General features: G+C 38.4%; 1 protein-coding gene across 2 annotated transcripts in view; it reads left to right on the top strand.

Annotated features, from left to right (window-relative positions):
- Nucleotides 1-4403: 4403 nt before the first annotated feature.
- The window catches only part of Rad54b (RAD54 homolog B), a 90261-nt gene continuing 68167 nt past the window's right edge, over nucleotides 4404-26497 (top strand). For both annotated transcript variants that reach the window (XM_074068853.1, XM_020151731.2), the window contains exons 1-3: nucleotides 4404-4500; nucleotides 8591-8741; nucleotides 16311-16476. In XM_074068853.1, coding sequence (XP_073924954.1) covers nucleotides 8607-8741; nucleotides 16311-16476 — 301 coding nt within the window. In that variant the 5' untranslated portion in view covers nucleotides 4404-4500; nucleotides 8591-8606. The remainder of the gene's footprint in view (nucleotides 4501-8590; nucleotides 8742-16310; nucleotides 16477-26497) is intronic.

Raw genomic sequence — 26497 nt, 5'->3', positions numbered from 1 at the left:
CTTGGCAGGCAGTGAGAGGGAGTGAGCCTTGGGTGCTCTCTGTTTCACCCAGTTGAATGCTGTGGCTGATGCACTCCATGGCATCCTGAGCCATAGATGAAAGAGGCAGGGTAGGGTAGAGTTATCATGACAATTCATGAGGCACCAGGCCCTTGGAATATCCATCCTGTCAAGAGTGTTTCTGTACATCTGGGGCCTTGGGCCTTGCTAGCATAAGGTAACAATGTTATTTATGGTGCAGGCCTTAAGGTGTCTTTCATTGCTTTATCTTGCTGGAGAAGACTGGGAAGCTAAAAGCAGCCATGAGGGTGCTTTGATTCCAACCTCCAAGAGAAACACAGGAGGGTTCAGGTTAGCTTTGCTGGGTGACATTACTTTGGATTATTGTCACAGATTGCTCCTGGGCACTGTATGTACAGCTCCACTGGGAGAGGACACCTGGAAGCTTGCTCCTTCTCTCACCTAGTCTCTGCTTATGCACATTTTTCCTTTGCTGATTTTAGTGTGTGTCCTCTTACTGTAGTAGATACGACTAGTGTATAACAGCTTTTCTGAATTCTGAGTTCTTTTAGCAAATCAATGAATCTGAAGATGGTCTGGCATCCAACATGAGGTAAAAAGAAGGTGAGGTTAGAAAGATTAGAGAGGGATCAGATTATGGATTTCTTTAGTGCCATTTTAAGAAACTTGTATTTTAGTTCAAAGACATCTCAGAATACCATCAAAACTTACAGAAATTTTGATAGGCATCTATTGAAGTGTCCACAGTTAAGCCAGGTGTAGTGAGGCATACCTGTAATCTGAGCTACTTGAGAGGCAGAGGCAGGAGGAGCTTGAATTCAAGGTGAGCTCAGACCCTATCTCAGAAAACAAAAACAACCCCAAAAGGGTTGGGGAGTATGGCTCAAGCTGGAGGCCCTTGGTTCAATCCCCAGTAGCACACACAAAAAACCAAAACTAACCCCCCCAAAAATACAAAAAAACAACTCCCCCAAACAGCATCCCCCCAAAAAAACAAATTAAAAAAGTGTTCAGTTATAGCTGCAGAGAGTACTTATGAAGTGGAAATAGGTCTACATCTCCCTTGCTTTTTTCCTGTATCCTCTTGTTAAAAGGCCAGCTGTTCCAGAGGAAGAAGTCCTCTTCAAGCAGATGATGTAAGCTCACCCAATGGAACACCCCACTTTTATAAGTAAAACTGGAAGTCTTGTGCAAATACCTACATTTTAACACAGAACAGAGCTAGCTTTTTTTCTTGTAGCACCAATGTTTTTTTGAAGATAAACACAGAGTAACTAATTCAGTTGTGGCTGGAAGGAAACCTCAGGTTTCTTAAATAACTCAGTAGTTATTTATTAAGCACACTTCGTGTGCCTGGTGCTCTGCAACATGGAGCTTATATAAGTTATCTCTTATCCTCATAGCATACTGGATTCAGAATTTGGCTCATTCCAAAGAGCTTGGACTTGCCACCGTATCAAGATATCACAATGCATCTTGGAGATCTCTTAAGAGTGGAATTCTTTTTTCTTGTGCAGGATGGAACTCAGGACCTATGCATGATAGGCAAGAACTCTACTACTATCTTAGCTCCATAAGACTGTACTTATTAATAAAAATAAAAGAAATTTTTAAATAGGCGCAATCCCATTGTTTCATTAAATCCTCATTTACCCACAAGACATCAGATCAAAAATGAACAAACAAAAACAAAACATTAATGGATCCAAAAATATGGAAACCAAAAGAAATAAAAACTAAAAAAACATGGCCAAAATGCAAGAGAAATGGAGGTCAAAGAACAGGGAAGTCTGGTGGGTCAGCATGCATGAGAAAGAGGAGTCTTTCTGCCTGTCCTACCTGCAGGGCCCTTTTGTGCATGGGTGACACCTCTTGCCCAGCAAGTCCCATCTGTCATGCCAGGTTACAGCTGGCTTTAGGGCTACCCCCAGTGTTTCTTCTTTTCACTCCTTCCCTGAGTGGCCACTGTTGCCACTCTTCTGCAGCTCAGCCAGGCTCCCAAGTGACAACAACTGTTATAATCACCTCCTATCCTCCCCAACCAACCCCTAGACCCCCTTCCAGACCATCCACCCTGAGTCTAATATAGTGGTTTCTAAGTGTGGTCTGTGAGCCTGCAGCATTAGTATCGGTGGAAACTCATTAAAAGTGCAATTATCAGTATGGGCCAGACCTACAGAACCCAAAACTCTTCTGGTGAAATCCAGTGATCTGTGTTGGAAATTCCTCAGAAGATTCTGATGCCGGTCCTGGTGTGTGAAAATCAGGTGTCAGTCTCCTTCCTCTACTAGAAAGAAGTCGCTCAGCCCTGTTGGTTTTCACAGAACTTTTGTTGTTGTTTTCTTGAACTCAGGCTAGCCTCAAACTGGAGATCCTTCTGCTTCTGACTCCTAAGTGCTTGGATTACAAGTGTGTGCCATCATACCCAGCTGTTACACAACTCTTTATTCAACAAGTATGTACTGAATGTCTTCTATTAAAGACTGGTGCTTTTCTAGGCACAAGGGTACAACAGGGAACAAAGCAAAGATCCTGCTTACATGGTTTCTCTTCTGAGAGGAATAGAAAGACAATAAACACCTAAGTATTTTGGGAAGTGGAAAAAAACAGGGTAAGGGAGGAGAGTATGAGAGAAGAGAGTAATGGTCAATGAAGTAAGGCTTCTTTGACAAGGGTAATATAGACTAATGCTCTGGATGAAGTGAGGGGGCACAGTATGTGCAAATCCAGAAGAAGAATGTCCAATCCACCTCCAGTCAAATCTGTTTTAGGTTTTCTGGACTTCCTAGGTGACATTAGGTAGGCTGCAGACACTGTGAGGGCTGGCTTCTTTTCTAGTCACCCTTCTTTTGTGTCCCAGATCATAAAAGGGAGTGGTGTGGTTTATGAGGATGCTCTACCTTGGCAGGACCCAGACTTCAACTCTTGTACACCTGGCCCCAGAAGTACAATTCAACCTATGATGTGTCTCTTCAGGACTGGAAAAAGTTCCCAGAGTAAGCACATTTTTTCCTTTTAGTAGATGCCATTAAATTACTCTTTTAAATGACCTCATCTCACTTAAACTCAGCAGTGTAACAGTTCTCATTATTTTACTTCTTCATTAAACCTCTTTTTTCAGCTTTTTAATTTTTGTCGAACTGTTGGATAAAATTCAGCAAATGACCTTTAACTGCTCTCTCTCCTTTCAGACATACTTTCTAATTCCTCATTTCTCAGGGTTGGCAGACTGTGTCACTTCCTAGCATGTGAAAGTTACTCAGTAAATGCTTATTGAATGATGTCACTTCCCTCATTAAAATCCTTTCATGCTTTTCCAAGTCCAGAGGAGGTCCCCTATTCTGAGAGTCCAATAATCACTTATTCATCTTTATATTCCCAGAACTAAACGAGACCTTGGAAAAATCTTGTGGGCAGCACCAAATTAATGCCTTGTTAATAACCTCTGTAATGCACGTAATTTTATTATCGCACTTCCACACTGAATCCTTACTTATGTTCCCAAACAGAAATCAAAGAAACACTCAAGAGTTGCTCAGCAAGGCAAAAAGAAAAGTTCTACTTCTTCAGAAGGGTGCAGCCACAGACCATAGTCTGATATGCAGAGCACACTGGGGTGGAGGGTGGGGGGAATCTGCTCAGTTTTTATCCCTCATGTTAAGTCTGTCTCATCCTGAACTGGGTTTGGGTTCACAATCTTTGTGATTAGCTATTGTTTGGGATAAGGGCAAGGTTTTCTGACACAGTGACATTTTACAACTCAATGAGAGTGATTACTCATGGTATACAGCTCAGTGAGAGCGATTTCTCAAGGTCCCCTGTAGATTGGGGTGGGTGTGGGTGGGTGGGCGGCTGACATTTGCCCTAACATAGAGGAGTTGACATAGTCAAAGGAATGAAACCTTAAAAAGGTAAGCAAGCAGTTTGAGATTAGGACGTCAAGCAACGTTTCACAAAGCATGTACGTAGCAATTCGGGGAGGTTGGCTGGCATCTACATAATGACAGTTATACATTAATTCCTTTGACAGAAAAGACCTGACTTTAGTTGATTCCCACAATTATTACTCATATAGGCTGTGAGGTCTAGCCTCAGCTGTCTGATTATAAGAAACAAGCCTTTTTTGACAGTACTGGGGTTTGAACTTACAGCCTCGCACTTGTTAGGCAGACGCTTTGCCACTTGAGCCACTCCACCAGTCCAAGCCAGTATTATTTTAAACATTGAACTGTAAACCGGAATCAAACTTGGAAGCATTTCCAGAGGAGAGCAAGGCACATGCGCAGTGACGCGCAAAGGTCGTCCAATCAGAGTTGGCTGGAGGAGGTGCCGCACACGAGAGGTGGTGCGCATGCGCAGTGTCCGGCCTGCCATTGGCTGCGCGGAGGCGGGAGCTTTGATCATCTCTGGCGATAAGCGTTTCTGGTCCACCTGGGCCGCTGCTTCCCTGGCCTCGCAATTTCTGTCAGGTTCTCGCGGGTGCGTCCCTGGAGGGGAAGGGTAGGGAGGTAGCGACAGCCAGGTGGCTCGTACTGGACAAAGTGGGGGAATGGCGCTGGAGCAGGGCTCTGAGGGGAAGGAAGGCGGCGGGAGGATCCGGAGGGCCGTGAGGGCGGACGGTGGTTCGTGTGGAGAGGCTCCCGAGGGGCGGTTAAATTTTTTTTCTTATAAAAAATTTTTTTTCTTGTTTTGGCGGTGCTGGGAATGGAATACAGGACCTTTAAACAACTTTTCGTTACCTTGTGGAAGATTTTGTAGGCAGGTATTTTGATAGCGAGATATCGATATCAAAGGAGAACTTAAGACATGAAGTGAAATAATTACTACCTAATGTAGCTGGAAGGCAAAAGGTAGAGACAGCAGGGGAAGTCTGTGGCTGGGTATTGGTGCAATTAAGAAAATACATATTGTTGCTTCCTAGAAGTTAGACGGTTGCCCGAAGGAAGGCATAGATTGTGGGCATTGTCCTGTCTATACAACTGTTCTCCTTCCCCATCGGGCTTTTATGATCTCTGCTCATAGGACCTATGTATTAAGCACCCCAAAATAATTGTAGGTTACAGATATTGAGTATTTACTGTGTGTGTCAACCTTTATTCTACATTCTTTAAGTTTTTCATTTAATCCAACAGTTCTGTCAGTGCAATTAAAGCGATCCCATTTATAGATGAGGAAACACAGTGATTAAGCAAACAGTGCAAGATCCCATGCTAGGAATGCCAATCTAGGTTTATATTCTGGCATTTACCTTCAAAGCTGGGCGATTAATTACTACACTGTAGGTGAGGAAGGCTGTCTGTTGTGCTCTAGTGGTCAGCCTGGTCATCTTACTTGGGAAGACTGAAGCAGGTGGATGTTATATACATCTGAACTTGTAGCATCAGTCGGGTGACATGGTACATACCTGTAATTACAGCCCTTGGGAGGTTGAGGCAGAAGATCTTGAGTTTGATGCTAGCCTAGGCTACTTACAGAGTCCAGGCTAGTATGGACTACATAGCAAGACCTTTTTTAAAATGAAACAAAGAAACACTAAACAACAAAACACCTTGCCCAAAGTTAAGCATTCCTAAAGAGCATAGTCTGCACTACACTGTGTTTCTTTAATTTCTGTTTCTAGGTACTATATTTTCTCTGTTGTTTCTTTAAAAAGGTGCCAGTGCAAAATTGGCTTTTGAGTCTGACTTAATATAGAGGACATACTACATTTCATGATCTGAAACTGTAGAGTGACCTCCATTTTAATCCCTTAAACTATGAAAGTCTTACATACTTGAGATATTTCACTATTTTAATGTAGAAACTGGAAAATGTCTAATTATCAGTGATCAACTGCAGTTTAAAAGTACACCTTATAATTGATGGCATTTTAGATTTAACAAAATATGTTAAAGTACTTAATGGTACTTTATTACAAAGGTGACATTTTTATTATAGTAAATTCAAAATACATGGTGTAAGGTCATGGCTCAAGTGGTAGAACACTTGCCCTGAGTTCAAATCCCGGTACTACCAAGAAAAAAAACAGAAATGTGAAAAAAAACTCAGAAGAAAATAAAAATTGCCATTCTAACACCCAGAGATAATCAGTGTTAGCATTGTAACATGTGTTTTTCTGTCTATAAAAAATTTTATATTAGATATGTTTTATATACTTTATAGTAGTATAATTTACATTGTACAGTTCGGTTTTGTTTTGAATTAAAGAACAAAAACTTTTTTGCAGTGTTGGTATTGAATCCAGGGCTTTGTAGGCAAGTGCTCTACCACTTGAGCTATATGCCCAGCTACTTTAATGAGTTTTGATACACAGATATATACATCCCCCTGTAACCATACTGAAATCTGATATAGATTATTTTTATCATTGCAGAAAGTTTCCTCATGCTGCTTTGTTTTCTAACCTTTTAAAAGCACATAGATACTATTTTTTTTCCTGTTTTTGAAAAATTGAAATGAAACTGAGTATGTTTTATGGCGGCCTTGTTTCATTTGTTCTTTAAAAAACATGTCATTAAACATTCTTCTAAAGTACATTTTTTTCCTCCACTGTATCATTCATATAACAATATCAAATTGCTTTTATATATTTAGTACTAGTTATATGGTGTTAAATGGAACACAGGTTGAATATTCCTTATCTAAAATGCCTGAGACCAGAAGTGTTTTGAATTTTGGCTTTTTTTTTTTTTTCAAATTTTGGAATATTTTCATATATGTAATAAAATAGCTTGGGGATGAGACCCAAGTTTTTTTTTTTTTTTTCTCTTTTTCTGAAATACTGGGGCTCAAATTCAGGGCCTCACCCATTCTAGACAAATGCTCTGCCACGTAGCTTATATCCTAAGTCTTAACACAAAATTAATTTATTTCACATACACCATATATATGTATGTGTATATACATATACACACAGCCTCAAGGTAATTTTATACAATATTTTTAGTATAACTATTTTGACCATGACCTGCTTCAGTAGATCTTGTGTGAAATTTTCTACTTACAATGCTGTGTTTGTGCTCAGAGTTTCAGATTTTGGAGTATTTTGATTTCATTTGGAGCATTTTCAGATTAGGCATGCTCAACCTGTATAAAACTTCATTCTGGAGTTTACAGTTTAGGGGAGAGAATGTGGCAATTTAATTGCAGCATGAAAAATGCTTGGCTAGTGCACACCTTAGAGGGGTCTATACTCAGGCAGTTGGGGGATAAAGAGTGCTCATAGAGGGCTGGGTATGTGGTAGAGAACCACAAAAACCACTTCTCAAGCCGAAGGCTCTGAGTTCAAACTGTAGTACTAAAAAAAAAAAAAAGCGTCATAGTTATGAGTCATAAAGGGTAAAGTGGCATTCCCAATACCATATAGGGGAACAACGATTGTTCAAAGGCCTAGAGGAAAAGAGAACATGGCCTCCTTGAGGAGCTGCTGTAGTTACAGAATTTTAGTGGCATAGGAAGAGAATATATTCTGTTATATGGGAGGGTGTACTATAATTTATCCAGTACTGCATTATGGACATGGATTTCCTTTTTTATTTCTGCTATAAGTAACACTAGCATGATTATTCTTATACATAATTCTTTAAGGGTTTTCTTGAGAATTTCTTAAGGTAGATTGCCAAAAGTGGCATTTCTGGGTTAAACAATTTTGGTAGTGATAGGTTGTCTAGTGTTTGGGAAATTGCAGTTAATTGGAGTGATATTTGTATGTAATGTTCTTGTATTCCATCTGCTATGCACTTCTAATGGAAATAATGTTGAGCAAAAGTTAGAAAAGTTAGCTAGGCATAGTAATACAAGCCTATAATCCTAGCATCTGGGAGTCCGAGGCAGGAGAATCAAGAATTCGAGGCCAGCCTGGGTTACATATATCCTGTCTCAAAAAAAAAAAAAAAGAAAAGAAAACTTGATTCTAGTTTCTTCATTAATATTTTAAAAAATCCACTATTTTAAAAGGAAAAAGGGTAGTAAAAACAAATTGAATTATAAATATCTTTTAAACTTCCGAGATTACTTTCATTTAAAAATTTTGTTAGGGAATATAATATAATGTGTCTGTCATGATTAGTATTGGCTTTAGAATGGTGCAGAAAACAAACATTATTGCTACTTACAGGTTAGTGAAATAGAAAAAAGCAACATGTTTGATATATGTATGTGAATAATTGTGTTCCCTTAGATTTTGACATTTTTATTTAGATTGGTTAAAGATGATATAATTATCTATTGTTTAATAACATGTTCAAATTTATACCATTCAACTTAGATTCTAAATTCTTTTCAATAGCTCTTTATTATGAAAAACAAAATCTTACTAGCTGTTCAACTTGTTTTTTAAGGCTTATTTTCTTTTTAAAATATATCATGGTTGTGATGATGAACTTTTTTTTTTTTTTGTATTTTGAGATAAGGTCCTACTACAATAGCCCAGTCTGTCCTTGAACTCTGGATCTTCCTGCCTCAACCTCCCAAAGGCTGGGATTACAGACATGTGCCATGGTGCCCAGTTTGAGTTGATTTTATTTTGTAGATTTTAATCATACTCCTGGGTGATTTCTGTTTTTTTCAGATTATTGCTGCTGAAGATGAGACGATCTGCAGCACCAAGCCAGTTCCAGGGGAATTCCTTCAAAAAACCAAAATTCGTGCCTCCAGGGAGAAGTGCTTTAAGTCTGAATGAAGAGACTACAAAACGGAATCCAGATATAAAATTATTTCAGGTGAAAAAAAGGGAATCATAATATGAGAAACACGAATTTTTAAAAAATGCCATTTAAAGAGATATCAATTCCTTCTGCCTATAGAAATTTTTAGTATCTTTGACAAAGTCTTAAAAAAATCTTTTAAGATTTGGCATTTTTATCTAAATCGGTTTAGCATAATGTGATTATCTATTATCTGTTTATTGATATAATACATGCTTAAGTTTATACCATTCAATTAAACCTTAAATTCTTTTCAATAGCTCTTTTGTGTGTGTGTGTGTGTGTGTGTGTGTGTGTCGTACTGGGGTCTGAACTCAGGCAGGCAGTCTCTTGTTACTCCATTAGCCTTACAGCACCTCTTTTTATGAAAACCAAAAATCTTACTAGCTGTTGAACTTGTTTATAATTACATAAACTTGTAATGATTACATAATTTTTTAAAAAAGAAATGACATGCAGTTTAATCTACAAAATACACTTTTGGTAACAGTAAATAAAAATATCTTTGAGGGAGAGGGTGGAGATTCTTATAAAATTATTCTAATCAGTATTCTTTTTATTTATTATTTATTTGTTTATTATTATTATTTTGTTGGCACTGGGGTTTGAAGTCAGGGCCTCACTCTTGCTAGGCAGGTGCTGTACCACTTTAGCCACTCTACCAGCTTTTTTTTTGTGATGGATATTTTTGAGATAGGGTCTCGCTAACTATTTGCTTGGGCTGACTTTGAGCTGCCATCCTACTTATCTCTGACTCATGAGTAGCAAGGATGGCAGGTGTGAGCCATTGGTACCTGGCTAGCATTCTTTTTAATTACTACATTACTAAGTGAAAACTTTAGATAAGGTGATTTATTTACTTAGTTTTTAAGATTTATTGGCTGGTGTTGAATTTATGATCCTCTTGCCTCAGCCTCCCCAGTGCTTGTATTACAGGTGTGTAATCCCCAGTAAAGTGATTTGAAGAGAAAAATACATAATGATTTATATCACTAGTCCAGTAATCTTTATTTATTTATTTATTTATTTTATTTATTTACTTGCTGGTGGTACTGGGGGTTGAGTTCAGGGCTTCACACTTGATAGGCAGGTACTCTATCACTTGAGCCAAGCCTCCAGCCCTTTTTACTCTGGTTATTTTGGAGATAGGGTCTCCCTTTTGGTTGAGGGCATCCTGAACCATTGATCTCCTGTTTTACTCTTTCCACTGTAACTGGGATTACAGGTATGAACTACCATGCCCAGCTTTTTTTTTCCCATGAGATGAGGTCTCACAAACTTTTTTACCCTGGCTGGCCTGGAACTGTGATCTCCTGATCTCAGCCTCCCACATAACTTTGGATGTTAGGCGTGAGTCACCCCACCCAGCTATTGGTTGAGATGGGGTCTTCAGAACTTTTTGCCCTGTCTAGCCTTGAACCTTGATCCTCCCAATTTCACCCACCCAGGTGACTAGATTATAGGCATGAGCTATGTGTACCCGACAGAAACCTACTAATTTTTGGTCTGTGTGAATTTCTTTTACCCCACATTTTGAAAATTGCTATAGCCTTTTTTTTTTAATTTTTATTGTTTTATTATTCATATGTGCATGCAATGCTTGGGTCATTTCTCCCCCCCTGCCCCCAACCACTCCCTTACCACCCACTCTGCCCCCTCCCTCTCCCCACCATCCCCTCGATTCCCAGCAGAAATTATTTTGCCCTTATCTCTAATTTTGTTGAAGAGAGAGCATAAGCCATAATAGGAAGGAACAAGGGTTTTTGCTAGTTGAGATAAGGATAGCTATACAGGGCGTTGACTCACATTAATTTCCTGTGCATGTGAGTTACCTTCTAGGTTAATTCTTCTTGATCTAACCTTTTCTCTAGTTCCTGGTCCCCTTCTCCTGTTGGCCTCAGTTGCTTTTAAGGTATCTGCTTTAGTTTCTCTGCGTTGAGGGCAACAAATGCTAGCTAACTTTTTAGGTGTCTTACCTATCCTCACCCCTCCCTTGTGTGCTCTCGCTTTTATCATGTACTCAAAGTCCAATCCCTTTGTTGTGTTTGCCCTTGATCTAATGTTGGCATATGAGGGAGAACATACGATTTTTGGTCTTTTGAGCCAGGCTAACCTCACTCAGAATGATGTTCTCCAATTCCATCCATTTACCAGCGAATGATAACATTTCATTCTTCTTCATGGCTGCATAAAATTCCATTGTGTATAGATACCACATTTTCTTGATCCATTCATCAGTAGTGGGGCATCTTGGCTGTTTCCATAACTTGGCTATTATGAATAGTGCTGCAATAAACATGGGTGTGCAGGTGCCTCTGGAGTGACCTGTGTCACAGTCTTTTGGGTATATACCGAAGAATGGTATTGCTGGATCAAATAGTAAATCAACTAAAAATTGCTGTAGTCTTTCAAGTGTATTGTTAACACTTACCAAAGTAAGAATTCTGGCACACTGTAAGGAGAAAACATATGTTTTCATTTTTATTTATTTATTTATTTATTTTTTGTACTGGGACTTGAACTCAGGGCCTTCACCTTGAGCCACTCCACCAGCCCTATTTTTTTTGTGAAGGGTTTTTGAGATAGGGTCTCATGGAACTATTTGCCTAGGCTAGCTTCAAACCATGATCCTCCTGATCTTTGCCTCCTGAGTAGCTAGGATTACAGGCGTGAGCCACTGGTGCTGGGCTAGGTTTTCATTTTTAGATAAGGGTTTTTAATTTAAAAAAATATTTAGATTTAATTTATGTAACATAAAATCTACTTACTAAAAGTCAGTTTTTCTTTTTTAATATATTTACAGAGTTGTGCATCTATCACCACAATCAATTTTAGAGCAACCAACTTTCATGATTCCTAAAAGAAACCTTATACACATTATCATTCACTTTTCATTTTTCTCTAAACCCTCCAGCATTGGTACTGCTAGTGTACTTTTTGTCTCTAGATTCCTGTTGTGACCATTATAAATGGAATCACACAGCATGTGTCATTTTATAACTCCTTTTTTTCCCTTAGTATAATGTTTTCAAAGCTCATCCATGTTGTAGCATGTGCCAGTAATTGATTCTTATTACTGAAATACCAGTTTTCTCTTGCTCTTGTAACAAATTACCACAAATTTAGTGGCTTAAGACAACAGAAGTGTATTATCTTACACCTCTTTAGGTCAAAAGAACAATACATCTCACTGGGCTAAGATCAAGGATTTAGCGGGACAACATTCAGGTTTTAGGGAAGAATCTGTTTCTTTCCTTTTCCAGTTTCACCTGCACTCCTTGGCTCATGAAGCTGGCCAGCAATGGAATCCAAGTCTTTTATTTTTATTTTTTTGGTGGTGCTGGGGTTTGAACTCAGAGCCTCATGGTTGCTGGGCAGGTCCTCTTACCACTTGAGCCATTCCACCAGCCCTTTTTTTGTGGTGGGTTTTTTTGAGATAAGGTCCTGTGAACTATTTGCCCTGGCTGGTTTCGAACTGCAATCCTCCTAATCTTTGCCTCCTGGGTAGCTAGGATTGCAGTAGTGAGCCACAGGCCCGCAGATGGAATCTCAGTCTTCATGTTGCCATTTCTGATTCTCTGCAACTGGACGGCACTCTAACACATGAGCCATGCGTGCAGCCCTCAACTCTTGATAATTTATGACCAATCTTACTTCGTAGTTCTTCCCCACTTATTTTGAAGAAAATCCCAGAAATTTTTTTTCAGTAAATTTTTAGTAGATGATTAATATAAAAGGGCTCTTTATTTTTTAATGTTTGAGGCACTTTCTCAAGAGGATGGAAGAATAAATTCAGATGAAGAAAATGGATTAAAAGAAAAGAAGCCATGAAGATTTCTAATGTTCAACTAACACAAGAGAATGGCCAATCTGCCAGTCATCAAGGAAATAAATATTAAAACCACAAAGAGGCACAAAACAGACAAGCCATTGTTAAAAAGCCTCACAATCCTGGTGTCAGGGAGGACAGGTAGGGCCCCACAGAAAGCTCTTTGGCAGCATCTGCTGAAGGAAACACACTTATGAGCAGCAGTTCTACTCCTAGTCTGGAGACCTATAGAAATGCTCCTGTTACATAATCAGGACCTGGGACATTTAGCAGTGTTGGCTCAGGGAAGACAGCAAATGCTCAAGTCCATCAGGTTGGGGAGACAGTGCAAAAAGTACCCCACATGTGGACTCACCTGGATCTTTTCCCACAGGACCTTTAGGGTGCTTCAGGCATAAACCCCTTATAGACTCAGAAACATCCTGGGCCTGATTCATTCTCATCTTCAGTGCCACCTCCATCTTGGCACCCAGATGCTGTGGTGGGAGACCAAGAGTCTCTGGAAGCCCAGGGATGACACAGTGTCTGTCAAGATTTGGAGGCACAGGGGCCTTGGACCAGGGTTGACAGCAGAAACCAGGATGCCCTCCTAGGTGTAGCACCTGGCCCACCCCCCAGGCCTGGAAGGGGAGTGAGAAGCTGTACTCCCTTGTGGACAAGAACTCCCATGGGCTGGGTGGAGGGGGCTCATCTGTGAGCCTGTGACCTGAGGGATGTTTCCAGGTGCTTGTTAGACATGTGGTCTCTGTCAGGCCTTGCTGCTCCAGTAACCTCTGCTCTCTTGGCTGGAGTTCCAGCTGGAGCCTTATGAATCCCAGCAGCATATTTTGCTCTTTCTGGTTGAGCCCGGCAACCAAGGCCACCTGAGCCTCATAGTTGGGGTTCCTGTCCATGTAGAAGTGTTTGTCCAGCTCTTGATGTTGATACCTGCTGTGAATCTTAGCACGGGGACCTTGGGGCTCCTTGGGGAGCATATCACTAGATTCTTGTATCCTTGCTTCTGCTTCTGGTACATCTATAGGGCTGGTTAAGCAAAACCAACAGAGTGACATTATCATTATTGCTTCTAAAGAATTAGTATTTATGTGTTGATTTTAGTAGGGAAATTTAGCAAGAAAAAGACCATTTTCCATGAGAATGGCATTTTTTGATTTGTTTAAAAACTCTATTGATACGTTGTTTAAAATACCCTGTAATTATGAACATACTTTTTATTCTGTCATATATTTCAGCTTTGATAACATAATTTAAATTGGTTTTATTTTTTTTTTTTTTTTTTTTTTTTTCATTTTTCTTTTATTATTCATATGTGCATATAAGGCTTGGTTCATTTCTCCCCCCTGCCCCCACCCCCTCCCTTACCACCCACTCCACCCCCTCCCGCTCCCCCCCTCAATACCCAGCAGAAACTATTTTGCCCTTATCTCTAATTTTGTTGTAGAGACAGTATAAGCAATAATAGGAAGGAACAAGGGGTTTTGCTGGTTGAGATAAGGATAGCTATACAGGGCATTGACTCACATTGATTTCCTGTGTGTGGGTGTTACCTTCTAGGTTAATTCTTTTTGATCTAACCTTTTCTCTAGTTCCTGGTCCCCTTTTCCTATTGGCCTCAGTTGCTTTAAGGTATCTGCTTTAGTTTCTCTGCGTTAAGGGCAACAAATGCTAGCTAGTTTTTTAGGTGCCTTACCTATCCTCACCCCTCCCTTGTGTGCTCTCGCTTTTATCATGTGCTCATAGTCCAATCCCCTTGTTGTGTTTGCCCTTGATCTAATGTCCACATATGAGGGAGAACATACGATTTTTGGTCTTTTGAGCCAGGCTAACCTCACTCAGAATGATGTTCTCCAATTCCATCCATTTACCAGCGAATGGTAACATTTCGTTCTTCTTCATGGCTGCATAAAATTCCATTGTGTATAGATACCACATTTTCTTAATCCATTCGTCAGTGCTGGGACATCTTGGCTGTTTCCATAACTTGGCTATTGTGAATAGTGCCGCAATAAACATGGATGTGCAGGTGCCTCTGGAGTAACAGTCTTTTGGGTATATCCCCAAGAGTGGTATTGCTGGATCAAATGGTAGATCGATGTCCATCTTTTTAAGTAGCCTCCAAATTTTTTTCCAGAGTGGTTGTACTAGTCTACATTCCCACCAACAGTGTAAAAGGGTTCCTTTTTCCCCACATCCTCGCCAACACCTGTTGTTGGTGGTGTTGCTGATGATGGCTATTCTAACAGGGGTGAGGTGGAATCTTAGTGTGGTTTTAATTTGCATTTCCTTTATTGCTAGAGATGGTGAGCATTTTTTCATGTGTTTTCTGGCCATTTGAATTTCTTCTTTTGAGAAAGTTCTGTTTAGTTCACATGCCCATTTCTTTATTGGTTCATTAGTTTTGGGAGAATTTAGTTTTTTAAGTTCCCTGTATATTCTGGTTATCAGTCCTTTGTCTGATGTATAATTGGCAAATATTTTCTCCCACTCTGTGGGTGTTCTCTTCAGTTTAGAGACCATTTCTTTTGATGAACAGAAGCTTTTTAGTTTTATGAGGTCCCATTTATCTATGCTATCTCTTAGTTGCTGTGCTGCTGGGGTTTCATTGAGAAAGTTTTTACCTATACCTACTAACTCCAGAGTATTTCCTACTCTTTCTTGTATCAACTTAAGAGTTTGGGGTCTGATATTAAGATCCTTGATCCATTTTGAGTTAATCTTGGTATAGGGTGATATACATGGATCTAGTTTCAGTTTTTTGCAGACTGCTAACCAGTTTTCCCAGCAGTTTTTGTTGAAGAGGCTGCTATTTCTCCATCGTATATTTTTAGCTCCTTTGTCAAAGATAAGTTGCTCATAGTTGTGTGGCTTCATATCTGGATCCTCTATTCTGTTCCACTGGTCTTCATGTCTGTTTTTGTGCCAGTACCATGCTGTTTTTATTGTTATTGCTTTGTAATATAGTTTGAAGTCAGGTATTGTGATACCTCCTGCATTGTTCTTTTGACTGAGTATTGCCTTGGCTATTCGTGGCCTCTTGTGTTTCCATATAAATTTCACAGTAGATTTTTCAATCTCTTTAATGAATGTCATTGGAATTTTGATGGGAATTGCATTAAACATGTAGATTACTTTGGGGAGTATCGACATTTTTACTATGTTGATTCTACCAATCCATGAGCATGGGAGATCTCTCCACTTTCTATAGTCTTCCTCAATCTCTTTCTTCAGAAGTGTATAGTTTTCCTTGTAGAGGTCTTTCACATCTTTTGTTAGGTTTACACCTAGGTATTTGATTTTTTTTGAGGCTATTGTAAATGGAATTGTTTTCATACATTCTTTTTCCGTTTGCTCATTGTTAGTGTATAGAAATGCTAATGATTTTTCTATGTTGATTTTATATCCTGCTACTTTGCTATAGCTATTGATGATGTCTAGAAGCTTCTGAGTAGAGTTTTTTGGGTCTTTAAGGTATAGGATCATTTAAATTGGTTTTAAAAACAAGCAATAGAAATTAGATTTTTTGTTTTTGGGAGCAATACTGGGGTTTGAACTCAGGGCCTCATGCTTGCTAGGCAGGTGCTTTACCACTTGAGCTACTCTGCCAGCCCTAGAAATTAGTTTTAATTTATTTTAAAATAGTTACTCTTGATTTAGATATATAGAAACTAGTAATTTATTTTAAATTAGGAGTCTGTTATATAACAATATGGGAAGTTAGATAATTTGTGCTTAACATATATATTTGTTTCTTTTAGGGTATTGCAAATAATGCCTTTCTCCAGTCACAAAATGATCCTGGAATATGCAGTTCAAATCTTTTGCCTACTGAAGGAAGTACTCGTGAAATTAATCATGGGGATAAATACAGCAGTAAATATTGTTTAGAAGCATCTGCAGTGACATTAGACCCACTTCTTGCAGGTAAGACTGTGCTTTTTATTGTTGAGGGTTATACTTAACCAGCCACACTACATTATTTTTCAAATGATTATTCAAGAATCAATATTTGATAATTGTTGATATAATACCACTAGCTTGCTGGCAATTCATATCATTTGTTATCATAATTTATCTTTAGTGACTGGATTAATTATCATGTAACTGAAAGACTGGGGATATGGCTCAGTGGTATAGCACTTGGCTGGCAAGCACAAGGCCCTGGGTTTGATGCCCAGCACTACCCAAAAAGAAACAACAAAAACCTTTGGGTTTTCAATTACAGATCCATGTAATTACAGATCCATGTAATTAAAATCTTGTATTTTACAATAGGTACATGTTTAAGATTGTTTACAGGAAACTTACTGGTCATATGTGATCTTCAAGTGCCAAAATTAATTATTTAAATTTTTAATTAATTTTTTTATGATAAACATGCTAATACTACTAAAATTGAAGAGATAAACTTGAAATGGGTAAATTGTTAATTTATTATAGTGTTAAGTAACTTCAAATTAATTAGATTTGAATTATTAAGGTATATAATGACAGGAAAACCAAGCTTTTAACATATGTCCCATTCCTGCATTGTTGAATTACATTAAAATAATGATTATGGTTCTTTTTGTATCTGTTCCAGAAACAGGTAATTAAAAAATATATTTAAGGTGGTTCATAGATGTTTATTTGGTCTTCTGAAAGGCATCCTTAAGACTATATTTTTCCAAGCCAGGCACTGGTGGCTCATGCCTGTAATCCTAGCTACTTAGGAGGCAGAGATTAGGAGGACTGCGGTTCAAAGCCTGCCCGGGCAGATAGTTTGAGAGACCTTATCTTGAAAAAACCCATCATAGTAAAGGACTGGTGGAATGGCTCAAGATGTAGGCCCCAAGTTCAAACCCTAGTACTGCACAAAAAAAAAAAGACTATGTTTTTCCAAATTTGGTTGATTGAATAGATTCCAAGAGGTGGTCCCCTTTCTTGGGCTGCAGAATAATAACTACCATCCTCATGATGCCAGTGCAAGTCAATAAATGCCTTAATCACTTAACCCTCTTTTTTTTTTTTTTTTGGCAGCACTGGGACTTGAACTCAGGGCCTCATGCTTGCTAGGCAGTTGTTCTACCACTTGAGCCACTCCACCAGCCCCATTCTTTTGAAGGAGGTTCTTCAACTTGTGATTTAATGATGAAATTTACATATGAATGGGTTCCTTTCTTATTGGAACAGAAAGGAATTCTGTATTTCCCAATTGTCCATTATCCTAGTGCCATTTATGTGCTTCTTGTAAATTTCGAAAGAGTAACTGGTGTCAGGATAAGATTCAGAGAGACTTTGGAGCTGGTATCAATTAGGAAGATCCTTAGGGACAGCTCTGGGTTTGTCTCAGGAGCTGCTACTCTGTCTCACTGATTGGCTTTTTCTTCTTCCTTCCATCCTTGTTAAGCGAATATCCTGTTTTCCCAGGCTTTCTTCTTCACTGTCAAGCCTGAGGCAGGTAGTGATCCATATATGCCTGCTTCTTTTCTATCATAGTAGCTAATCTCTTTATTAAAGAATGATATTTAGACTCTGGGATATAAGATAGCTTGTGTTATTGATTAGAGTTTTATTTGTGTTCCACAGTAGTTTTTCATTCTCATCCCTGTTAAATATGAGAAGGGAGTTAAGAGTTAAGATAAATTGAAGAGAGAATTAATTTACTGAGCCCTTAATCTCTTAATCCTTCCTCTGATTTAGTCCATTCATTGGACTAGGGAATGTATGCCAACCTCCTGATACTCTCTTATTCAGGGAGAGGTTAAATTGGGGAAAAGAGCTTTGTGAGAAATGTTTTGTTCCCTACGGTGAATTGCTGGAGAGGGATGTAGTATGTAGAAAAGCATTTAGGCATGGAGATGAGAGACATTTAGTATATATAGGTATTCACCTTTTGATATCCTTTTAATTCTAGATCTAATCCATTCTGAAGATAGGTGCAAGCTTGTATATCCCAGTTATAATATGTTCCTATTTCTCCACATCACCTTTTTATTTTGAAAGATTGAGAGAATAATCTGAATTTAGCAGTTACTCATTTTGCCTCATTTGTGCTCTGTCTCTGTATTTTGTGGTGGTGGGGATCTAACCCAGGGCATCATGCATGCTACACTAGTGCTCTACCACTGAACTGCATCCTCAGGCCTTGTTTATCTTCTTCTCTCTGCGTGTCCCTTTCCCTCCCCCAACCCCCTCCCCGAATCGTCTGAAAATAAGTTGCATGCTCTTCACTTCTATCTACTTCCAACATGTAGTTTTTAAATGCACATTAATTTCTTAAATTGTACATTATTATGCCAAACAAGATTATATTAATAATATTTAATATCTAATTTATTAGTAATACTAGTTTTATATAAGCTATTTTAGGTTCAGTTTCTTTCTCAACTGAAAGAACTCCAATAAGTACATTTTCACTCCTTTCAACTGGGTACTTAAAGTCTCTTTGTAAAACTATACATTTGCAGATAATATCCTTGTGAGAATAAAGTCATTTCCATAGGGAATGTGCTTTCTTTGGGGGTTGTAGTAGAAAGGCCCACTTCTGCCCTTTTCTTCTCTTTCCAAACAACCTAACTCAATATTTTGAGCCTTGGCTTGTGCAAACCAAGTCCTGGGAGAGGGAAAGCATAGTGAGTTGAATTGTGTTTCCCAAAAAGGTATGAAGTCCTAAACCCTGATACCTGTGACTATGACCTTATTTGGAAATCAGGTCTGTGCAGAGGTAATTATGTTAAGGCAAAGTCATACTGGTTTATGGTGGATCCTAAATGCAATGACTGTGTCTTTATGAGTAGAGAGAGAGTGAGAGAGATACACACACAGAGGAAAAGGTTATGTGACAGTAGAGGCTTAGATTGGAGTAATATGCTGCAAACTAGAGAAAGAACATCATGGATTTCTGATAACCACCAGAAGCTAGAAAGAGGCAAAGAGGATTATCCCCTAGAACCTTTAAGGAGATCCTGGCCTTGCTGACACCTTGATTTTGGATATCTGATTTCCATACTGTGAGAGAACAAATTCTGTTGTATTAAGCCACCCAGTTTATGGTACTTTGCCACAGCATTTTTGGAAATTAATACAGGAGGCCTTAGATCTCTTGGATATTCAGTGCTGTACTTTCTAGTTTTTGTTTTTTGTTTTCCTTGGTATTGGGGGCTTAATTCAGGGACTCACACTTGCTAGGTAGGAGCTCTACTACTTGAGCCATGTCCCCAGCCCTTTTGCCTTAGTTATTTTTTGGGTAGGGTCTTGTGTTTTTGCCAAGGTAGCCTGGATTGCTATCATCTTTTTGTCCACCTCCTGGATAGATAGGAATATAGGTATGAGTTGCAGTGCCCAGCTTATGTGTTTCTTTTTAAAAAAATACTTACCACTTTAATTGTATGAATCTATGGAGTACTATGGATAATTCAATATATGTAGCCAGTATCTAATGATAAAATCATGGTAGTTAACATTTTCATTTCTTTAAGCATTAAAATGTTTATATTAAAACATAACAATTACACATATTTATGGGGTACAGTGTGATATTTCAATAAATGTATGCAGTGTGTACTGATCAAATAGGAGTAATTTATGTTTTTATCTCATCATTACCTTGTGTTTGGAGCCTTCAAGCTCCTTGTAGTTATTCATAAAATATATGATAGGGTATTGTGATCTATAGTTATCCTACTGTGCTATAGAACACTAGAACTTACTACTTCTCTATGTGTTTTGGTACTATTGTCCAACCTTCCTCTACCTGTCCCCTTTTTCCCCCCCAGAAGTAGAGTTTAAAGATATAAAAAGAAAGTGAGCTGGGCACTGGTGACTCATGCCCATAATCCTAGCTACTTAGGAGGCAGAGATCAGGAGGATCTTGGTTTGAGACCAGCCCAGGCAGATAGTTCACGAGATCCTACCTTGAAAATATCCAACACAAAAAAGGAGTGTTTCAAGTGCCTGAAGAGCACTTGGCTAGCAAGCATGAGGCCCTAGTTCAAACCCCAGTACTGCTTAAAAAAAAAAAAAAAGTGATAAAATTTCTCTGGTGGAGAGATTAGGTGTCTGATTTTTTTTTATTGTGATAAAATATACATAGTATAAAATCCACTATTTTAAAGAGTACAATTCATTGGCATTTAGCAAATTTACAATGTTGTGAAACCTTTACCTCTGTCTAGTTTTGGGACATTTTTATCTCCCTAAGGAAACTCAGACCAATTAAGTACTGTCCATTGCCTCCTGTCTTTCAGGCCCCTGGCAACCACTAATCTGCTTTCTGTCTCTATGGATTTGCCTATTCTGGATATGTAATTTAAATATGTAGTCACTTGCGGATTTTTTTCTTTCAATAGGTTATGTATGCATATGGTAAAAAATTGAGAAGTCATGAAAAGTACAGTAAAAAAAAAAATCTCCTTTCCCAATCGTTAAACATCTGGTGTCTTTCCCCAGAGACAACCACTTACCAATTTTTTGTGTCTCTTCTTTGGGTATTTTACATATTTGGAAACATATTTGTGTGCATATATTTTCCCCATAGGGTACACTGGTTGCATTGTTTTCTACATTGCATTTTTACTATAATAATATATCTTTGAATTCTTTTTGTCAGAACATTTAGAACTAACTGCTCCCCCACTCCTCATTGCTAGTGATTGAATCCAGAGCCTTGAACATGCTAGATAAGCACTCTACTGCTGCGCTATATCACCAGCTCTTGTTTTTTTTTTGAGACAGGGTCTTGCTCTGTACTCAGGATGACCTTGAACTCCCTATGTAGTATAGGCTGTCTTCAAACTCTATCCTCCTGCCTCAGCCTCTCCATTGCTGGGATTATGGACATGTACCACCAGTCCCTGCTAACTCATTCTTTTTAAAAGCTAATTCCATTGTATGAAATTGTTAAATGTACTCAATACCTTATTAATGGATATTTAGGTTCTTTGGAATCTTTTTTTATTACAAAGTTAAGATGAGTATGTATATATTATATACATGAATATATTAATGTGTAATATCTTGGAGTAGGATGCTGGTGATGACTTATGTGTGCTATCATTCTGGTAATGATAAATTGTCCTCTGCAGATGTTTAGTACAGGTTCATATTCTACCAGGAATGCTTGAGCAATGCATGTATTACTTATTATGACAACCTGTATATAAGTATATACTTACACTTTTGATATTTCACAATCTAATAGTTAAAAATGTTATTTTTGTTGTATTTTTAGTTTAGACTTTTTTGTGGCACTCATGTTTTGAACTCGGGTTTGTGTTTGCTAGGCAGGTGATCTACCACCTGAGCCACTCTGCTAACTCTCTTTTGAGAAAGGGTCTCGCCAACCAGTCTGAGCTGGCTTTGAACTGAGATCCTCCTGATCTTTGTTTCTAAGTAGCTAGGATTACAGATGTGAGCCACTGGCACCTGGCCGGTCAAGAGTAAGTTGTTAACATGATGCTTCATCACCCTAAATTCTTCAGTATGTGTTTCCTAAACAAGGCCAACCTCTTTCATGATAAAGTACAAAAATTATAGCTGTCAAAAATCAGGAAACTAACATTGGTACAATACTACCATCAGTTGATCTATAGAACTCATTCATATTTCCCCACTTGTCCCAGTGGTGTCTGTCTGCCATGGTCTGAATGTTTGTGTCTCCTAGGTCTGCCATGGTCTGAATGTTTGTGTCTCCTAGAATTCTTTTTTTTTTTTTTTTTTGCTTGTTTGTTTTTGATGGGATTGGGATTTGAACTCAGGGCTTGGCACTTGCAGAGCAGGCACTCTATCACTTTGAGTCATACCTGCAGTTCATTTTGCTCTGGTTATTTTGGAGATGGGGGGAGGGGTCTTGTGAATTATTTGCTGGCCTCAAACCTCAGTCCTCATGACCTCAGTCTCCCAAGTAGGTAGGATTACAGGCATAAGTCACTGGTGTCTGGCCAGAGTTCTGATGTTGAAAACTAATCTGATATGAAAATTTTAGGAGATAGGGCCTTTGGGACATGATTAGGTTCCGAAGGCAGAGCCCTTGTAAAATAGGCCCCAGAGATCTGCCTTACTTCTTCCACCATGTGAGGACACAGGAAATGATGGCTCCTATGAACCAGAAAGCATGCCCTCACCAGATAATGAACCTATCATTGCCTTGAACTTCCAGCCTCCAGAACTATGGGAAATGAATTTCTATTATTTATAAGCTATCCAGTTTGTGGTATTTTGTTACAGCAGCCTGAGTGGACTAAGAAGTTCTTATGGCAAAAATATATTTAAAAATGAATGATTATATTTTGTATTTAGTTGTCATGCCTGTAGGCTTCTTCAGTCTGGAGTAATGTCTTGATCTTTGCATATTGTTTGCATTTTGTTATTGTGACAAAATACATGAAATAAACAACTGACAGGAGGAAAGATTTCTTTAGGTACGTAATTTCAGAGGTTTCAGAGAGAGAGAGAGAGAGAGAGAGAGAGAGAGAGAGAGAGAGAGAAAAGGAAAGAGGGAGGGGGAGAGAGGGAAGGAGATATACCCTTCAAAGACATGCCCTCCCCACTTCCCACTTCCCTCTAATCAGGCCCCACTTCCATAGTTTCTGCCACTTCCCACTTGTCTACTAAATTGTGAATTATTCAGTGGCTTAATCCATTGATGAGGTCAGAGCCCTCATGATCCAATCATTTCCCAAAACCTCATCTCTGAACACTACTTGAATTGGGGACCAAGCCTTTAATACATGAACCTTTTGGGAGACACTTCATGTCCAAACTGCAACACATATCTTTTGTGACTTTAACATTTTTAGAGTACAGGTTAAGCATTTGTAGAATGTTCCTCAATTTGAATTTGTTTGATATTTCTTCATGGTTTGATTTAGTTTATACATTTTGGGTAAGATAATTAGAAATAATTTTGAATTGAGAAGCACGTGATACCAGTTTTTCCTATTATTGATATGAGGTTAATTTGAATAAATTGGTGTCTGCAGGTTGTTTTTCTTTTTTTATTTTATTGTTTTTCACATTTACTTACATTGTGTATACATTGTTTGTGCCACCTCCCCTCCACCCCCCATCTCTCCCAACCCCCTGCATTTTTTTTTTTTTTTTTTTTGTGGTATTAGTGTTTGAACTGAGGGCCTATACCTTGAGCCGCTGCACCAGCCCTTTTTGTGATGGGTTTTTTTTTTCAAGATAGAGCCTTGAGAACTATTTGCCTCAGCTGGCTTCAAACCTTGATCCTCCTGATCTCTGCCTCCTGAGTAGCAAGGATTACAGGCCTGAGCTACTGGCACCTAGCTTCAGGTTTTTTTTTTCCTCTTTAAAATTATTTTTACCAGGGCCTTGTGCTTGCTAGGCAAACACTTTGCCACAGAGCTACATCCCTACTCCTGAAAGTATTGATTGCTTCCTAAAATTTATTACTGTGATTATTGTCAAAACCTGAGTTTTAAAAATTCCATCTATGTTTCTCAGCAGGCATTTGGTTGTAGGGAAGACATTTCTGTACCTCATTTAGTTAGTAATTTTTATGGATTCATAAGTTTGTTTTATTTACTGAGATATAATCTGTTATTATCATTTTTGTGATGTTTAGAGTGCCTTGAATTTGGCCAAATTTGGATCATTACAAAGACTCCTTTTTTTTTGACAATCCCCATAAATTTTTGAGTACTTTGTATGTACTATCTGGCTCAAGGTCTTCTTTGCTCTAGCTCTTGAAATCAGCCAAAGGCTCTAGTTCCATTTGAGTGGTGAATGATATTTAAAAATTAAGATTGGGGTACTAGGTGTGCTCACTGATATTGTACTATCACTGCTTTTAGCTTTCCAGCAATCAAAGCTAAGAAATAAATATATTTATAGATATCTATTTTTCTTTATGTATATTAAAAAACCATGAGTTTGAGGCTAGGTGTGTAGCCCAGTGGTAGAGTGTGTGATTAGCATGTGCAAAGCCCTGGGTTCTTTCTCCATCACCACCAAACAAAAACCAATACTCCTATACTCCAACCAGCCATAAGTTAATATTAATATCTTCAGCTCCAATTCAGTACCACAAGATTCCTTCTAGTCTTTACCCCTACCCCCTCATCGCCCCCCCTTTTTTTTTAACAATATGGGATTTGAACTCAGGACCTCATGCTTACCAGACAAGAACTCTACCACTTGAGCCACTCCTCCAGCTCTGTAGACCCATTTTTGATAGTGAAAACTTATTTACCATTATATTATCCTAAATATATTTACTTATTCTACAAAGTAGAAACATTCTACTTTCTTTTATGTAACCACTCTAATAAAGCAAAGCATGGTGGTGGTGCCTGCCTGTAGACCCAGTACTTGGGAGATGGAGATAGGATTGCAACTTCAACTTTTGCCTGAGCTACCATAGTGAGACCATATCTCAAAAAAAGAAAAAAAAAAAAGAAACAAGAAAACAAACAAACCCCACAAAAATCCACAAACCAGTAATAGTAAGTATTTTTATGAGAAAAGTAGTTTGATTGAGATTTTATATCTGTATTAAAACTGGTTACTTTGCTGGGTGCCAGTGGTTCATACCTGTAATCCTGGCTACTCAGGAGGCAGAGATCAGGAGGCTCATGGTTCAAAGCCAGCTAGGGCAAATAGCTTGTGAGACCCTGTCTTGAAAATACCCAACACAAAAATGGGCTGGTAGAGTAGTTCAAGTGGTAGAATGCCTGCCTAGCAATCATGAGGCCCCAAGTTCAAACCTCAAAGCAAAAACAAAAACAAAAAAACTGGCTACTTGAAGAACTGGTTACTTGAAGGGCTGGGTATGTAGCTTAGTGTTAGATCACTTGTCTTGCATGTGTAAGGCTCTGTGTTTGGTCCCCAGAACTGCAAGTATACAAGAGGAGTTACTTGAACAAAATTTAGATTATGCTTTTTTTTTCATAAAAATTATAGCGTAATGATAAATGTTCTTTTGTTTATGTATGAGTTTCTAACTTTTTTTTTGAGATAGGGTCTCCTTATGTAGCCCAGGCTGGCTTTGAACTCGTGATCCTCTTGTCTCAACCTCTGAAGTGCTAGAATTATAGCACCCATGCCATAAGCCACCCATGCCAGGCTTATGTAGTTCTTAGCACCATCATAAAAAGGTTAATTTTTGCAAAATATTTGAATTTCTTAAGTTTTCCCAAGGGCCTAAAATCTTTTGATACTCAAATAAAGTCTTTTAAAGGACCTTTCATGTTAGCCTTTTTCAAAATTTGCAGTTTCACTAGGTAGTTGATAGTTGTTGTCATTCATCTTCAAAGAGACCGATATTATAGTTTAGCCTCAAGGGACATTTGAATGAGAACTCATTTTTAAAAATTCACAACCAGTGTGGGAGACTTTAACACTCCATTATCATCAATAGGTAGGTCATCCAAACAAAAACTCAATAAATAAATCCAAGATCTAAAATATGCAATAGATCAAGTGGACCTAGTAGATGTCTACAGAACATTTCATCCAACCTCTACACAATATACATTCTTCTCAGCAGCCCATGGAACCTTCTCCAAAATAGATCATATCCTAGGGCACAAAGCAAGCCTCAGCAAATATAAGAAAATAGAAATAATACCGTGCATACTATCTGACCACAATGCAGTAAAAGTAGAACTCAACAACAAAAGACAAAAAACATGCAAACAGCTGGAAACTAAATAACTCATTACTTAATGAAGAATGGATCATCGATGCAATAAAAGAGGAAATTAAAAAGTTCCTGGAAGTCAATGAAAATGAAAACACAACCTACCGGAACCTATGGGACACAGCTAAGGCAGTCTTGAGAGGAAAGTTTATAGCCATGAGTGCATATATTAAAAAGATTGAAAGATCCCAAATCAATGACCTAATGATATATCTCAAACTCCTAGAAAAACAAGAACAAGCAAATCCCAAAACAAATAGAAGGAGAGAAATAATAAAAATAAGAGCTGAAATCAACGAA

The sequence above is a fragment of the Castor canadensis genome, chromosome 3 (assembly GCF_047511655.1).
Source record: "Castor canadensis chromosome 3, mCasCan1.hap1v2, whole genome shotgun sequence".
NCBI lineage: Eukaryota > Metazoa > Chordata > Mammalia > Rodentia > Castoridae > Castor > Castor canadensis.
The sequence above is the reverse complement of the archived record's forward strand: the minus strand, read 5'-3'. Positions and strand labels throughout refer to the sequence as shown.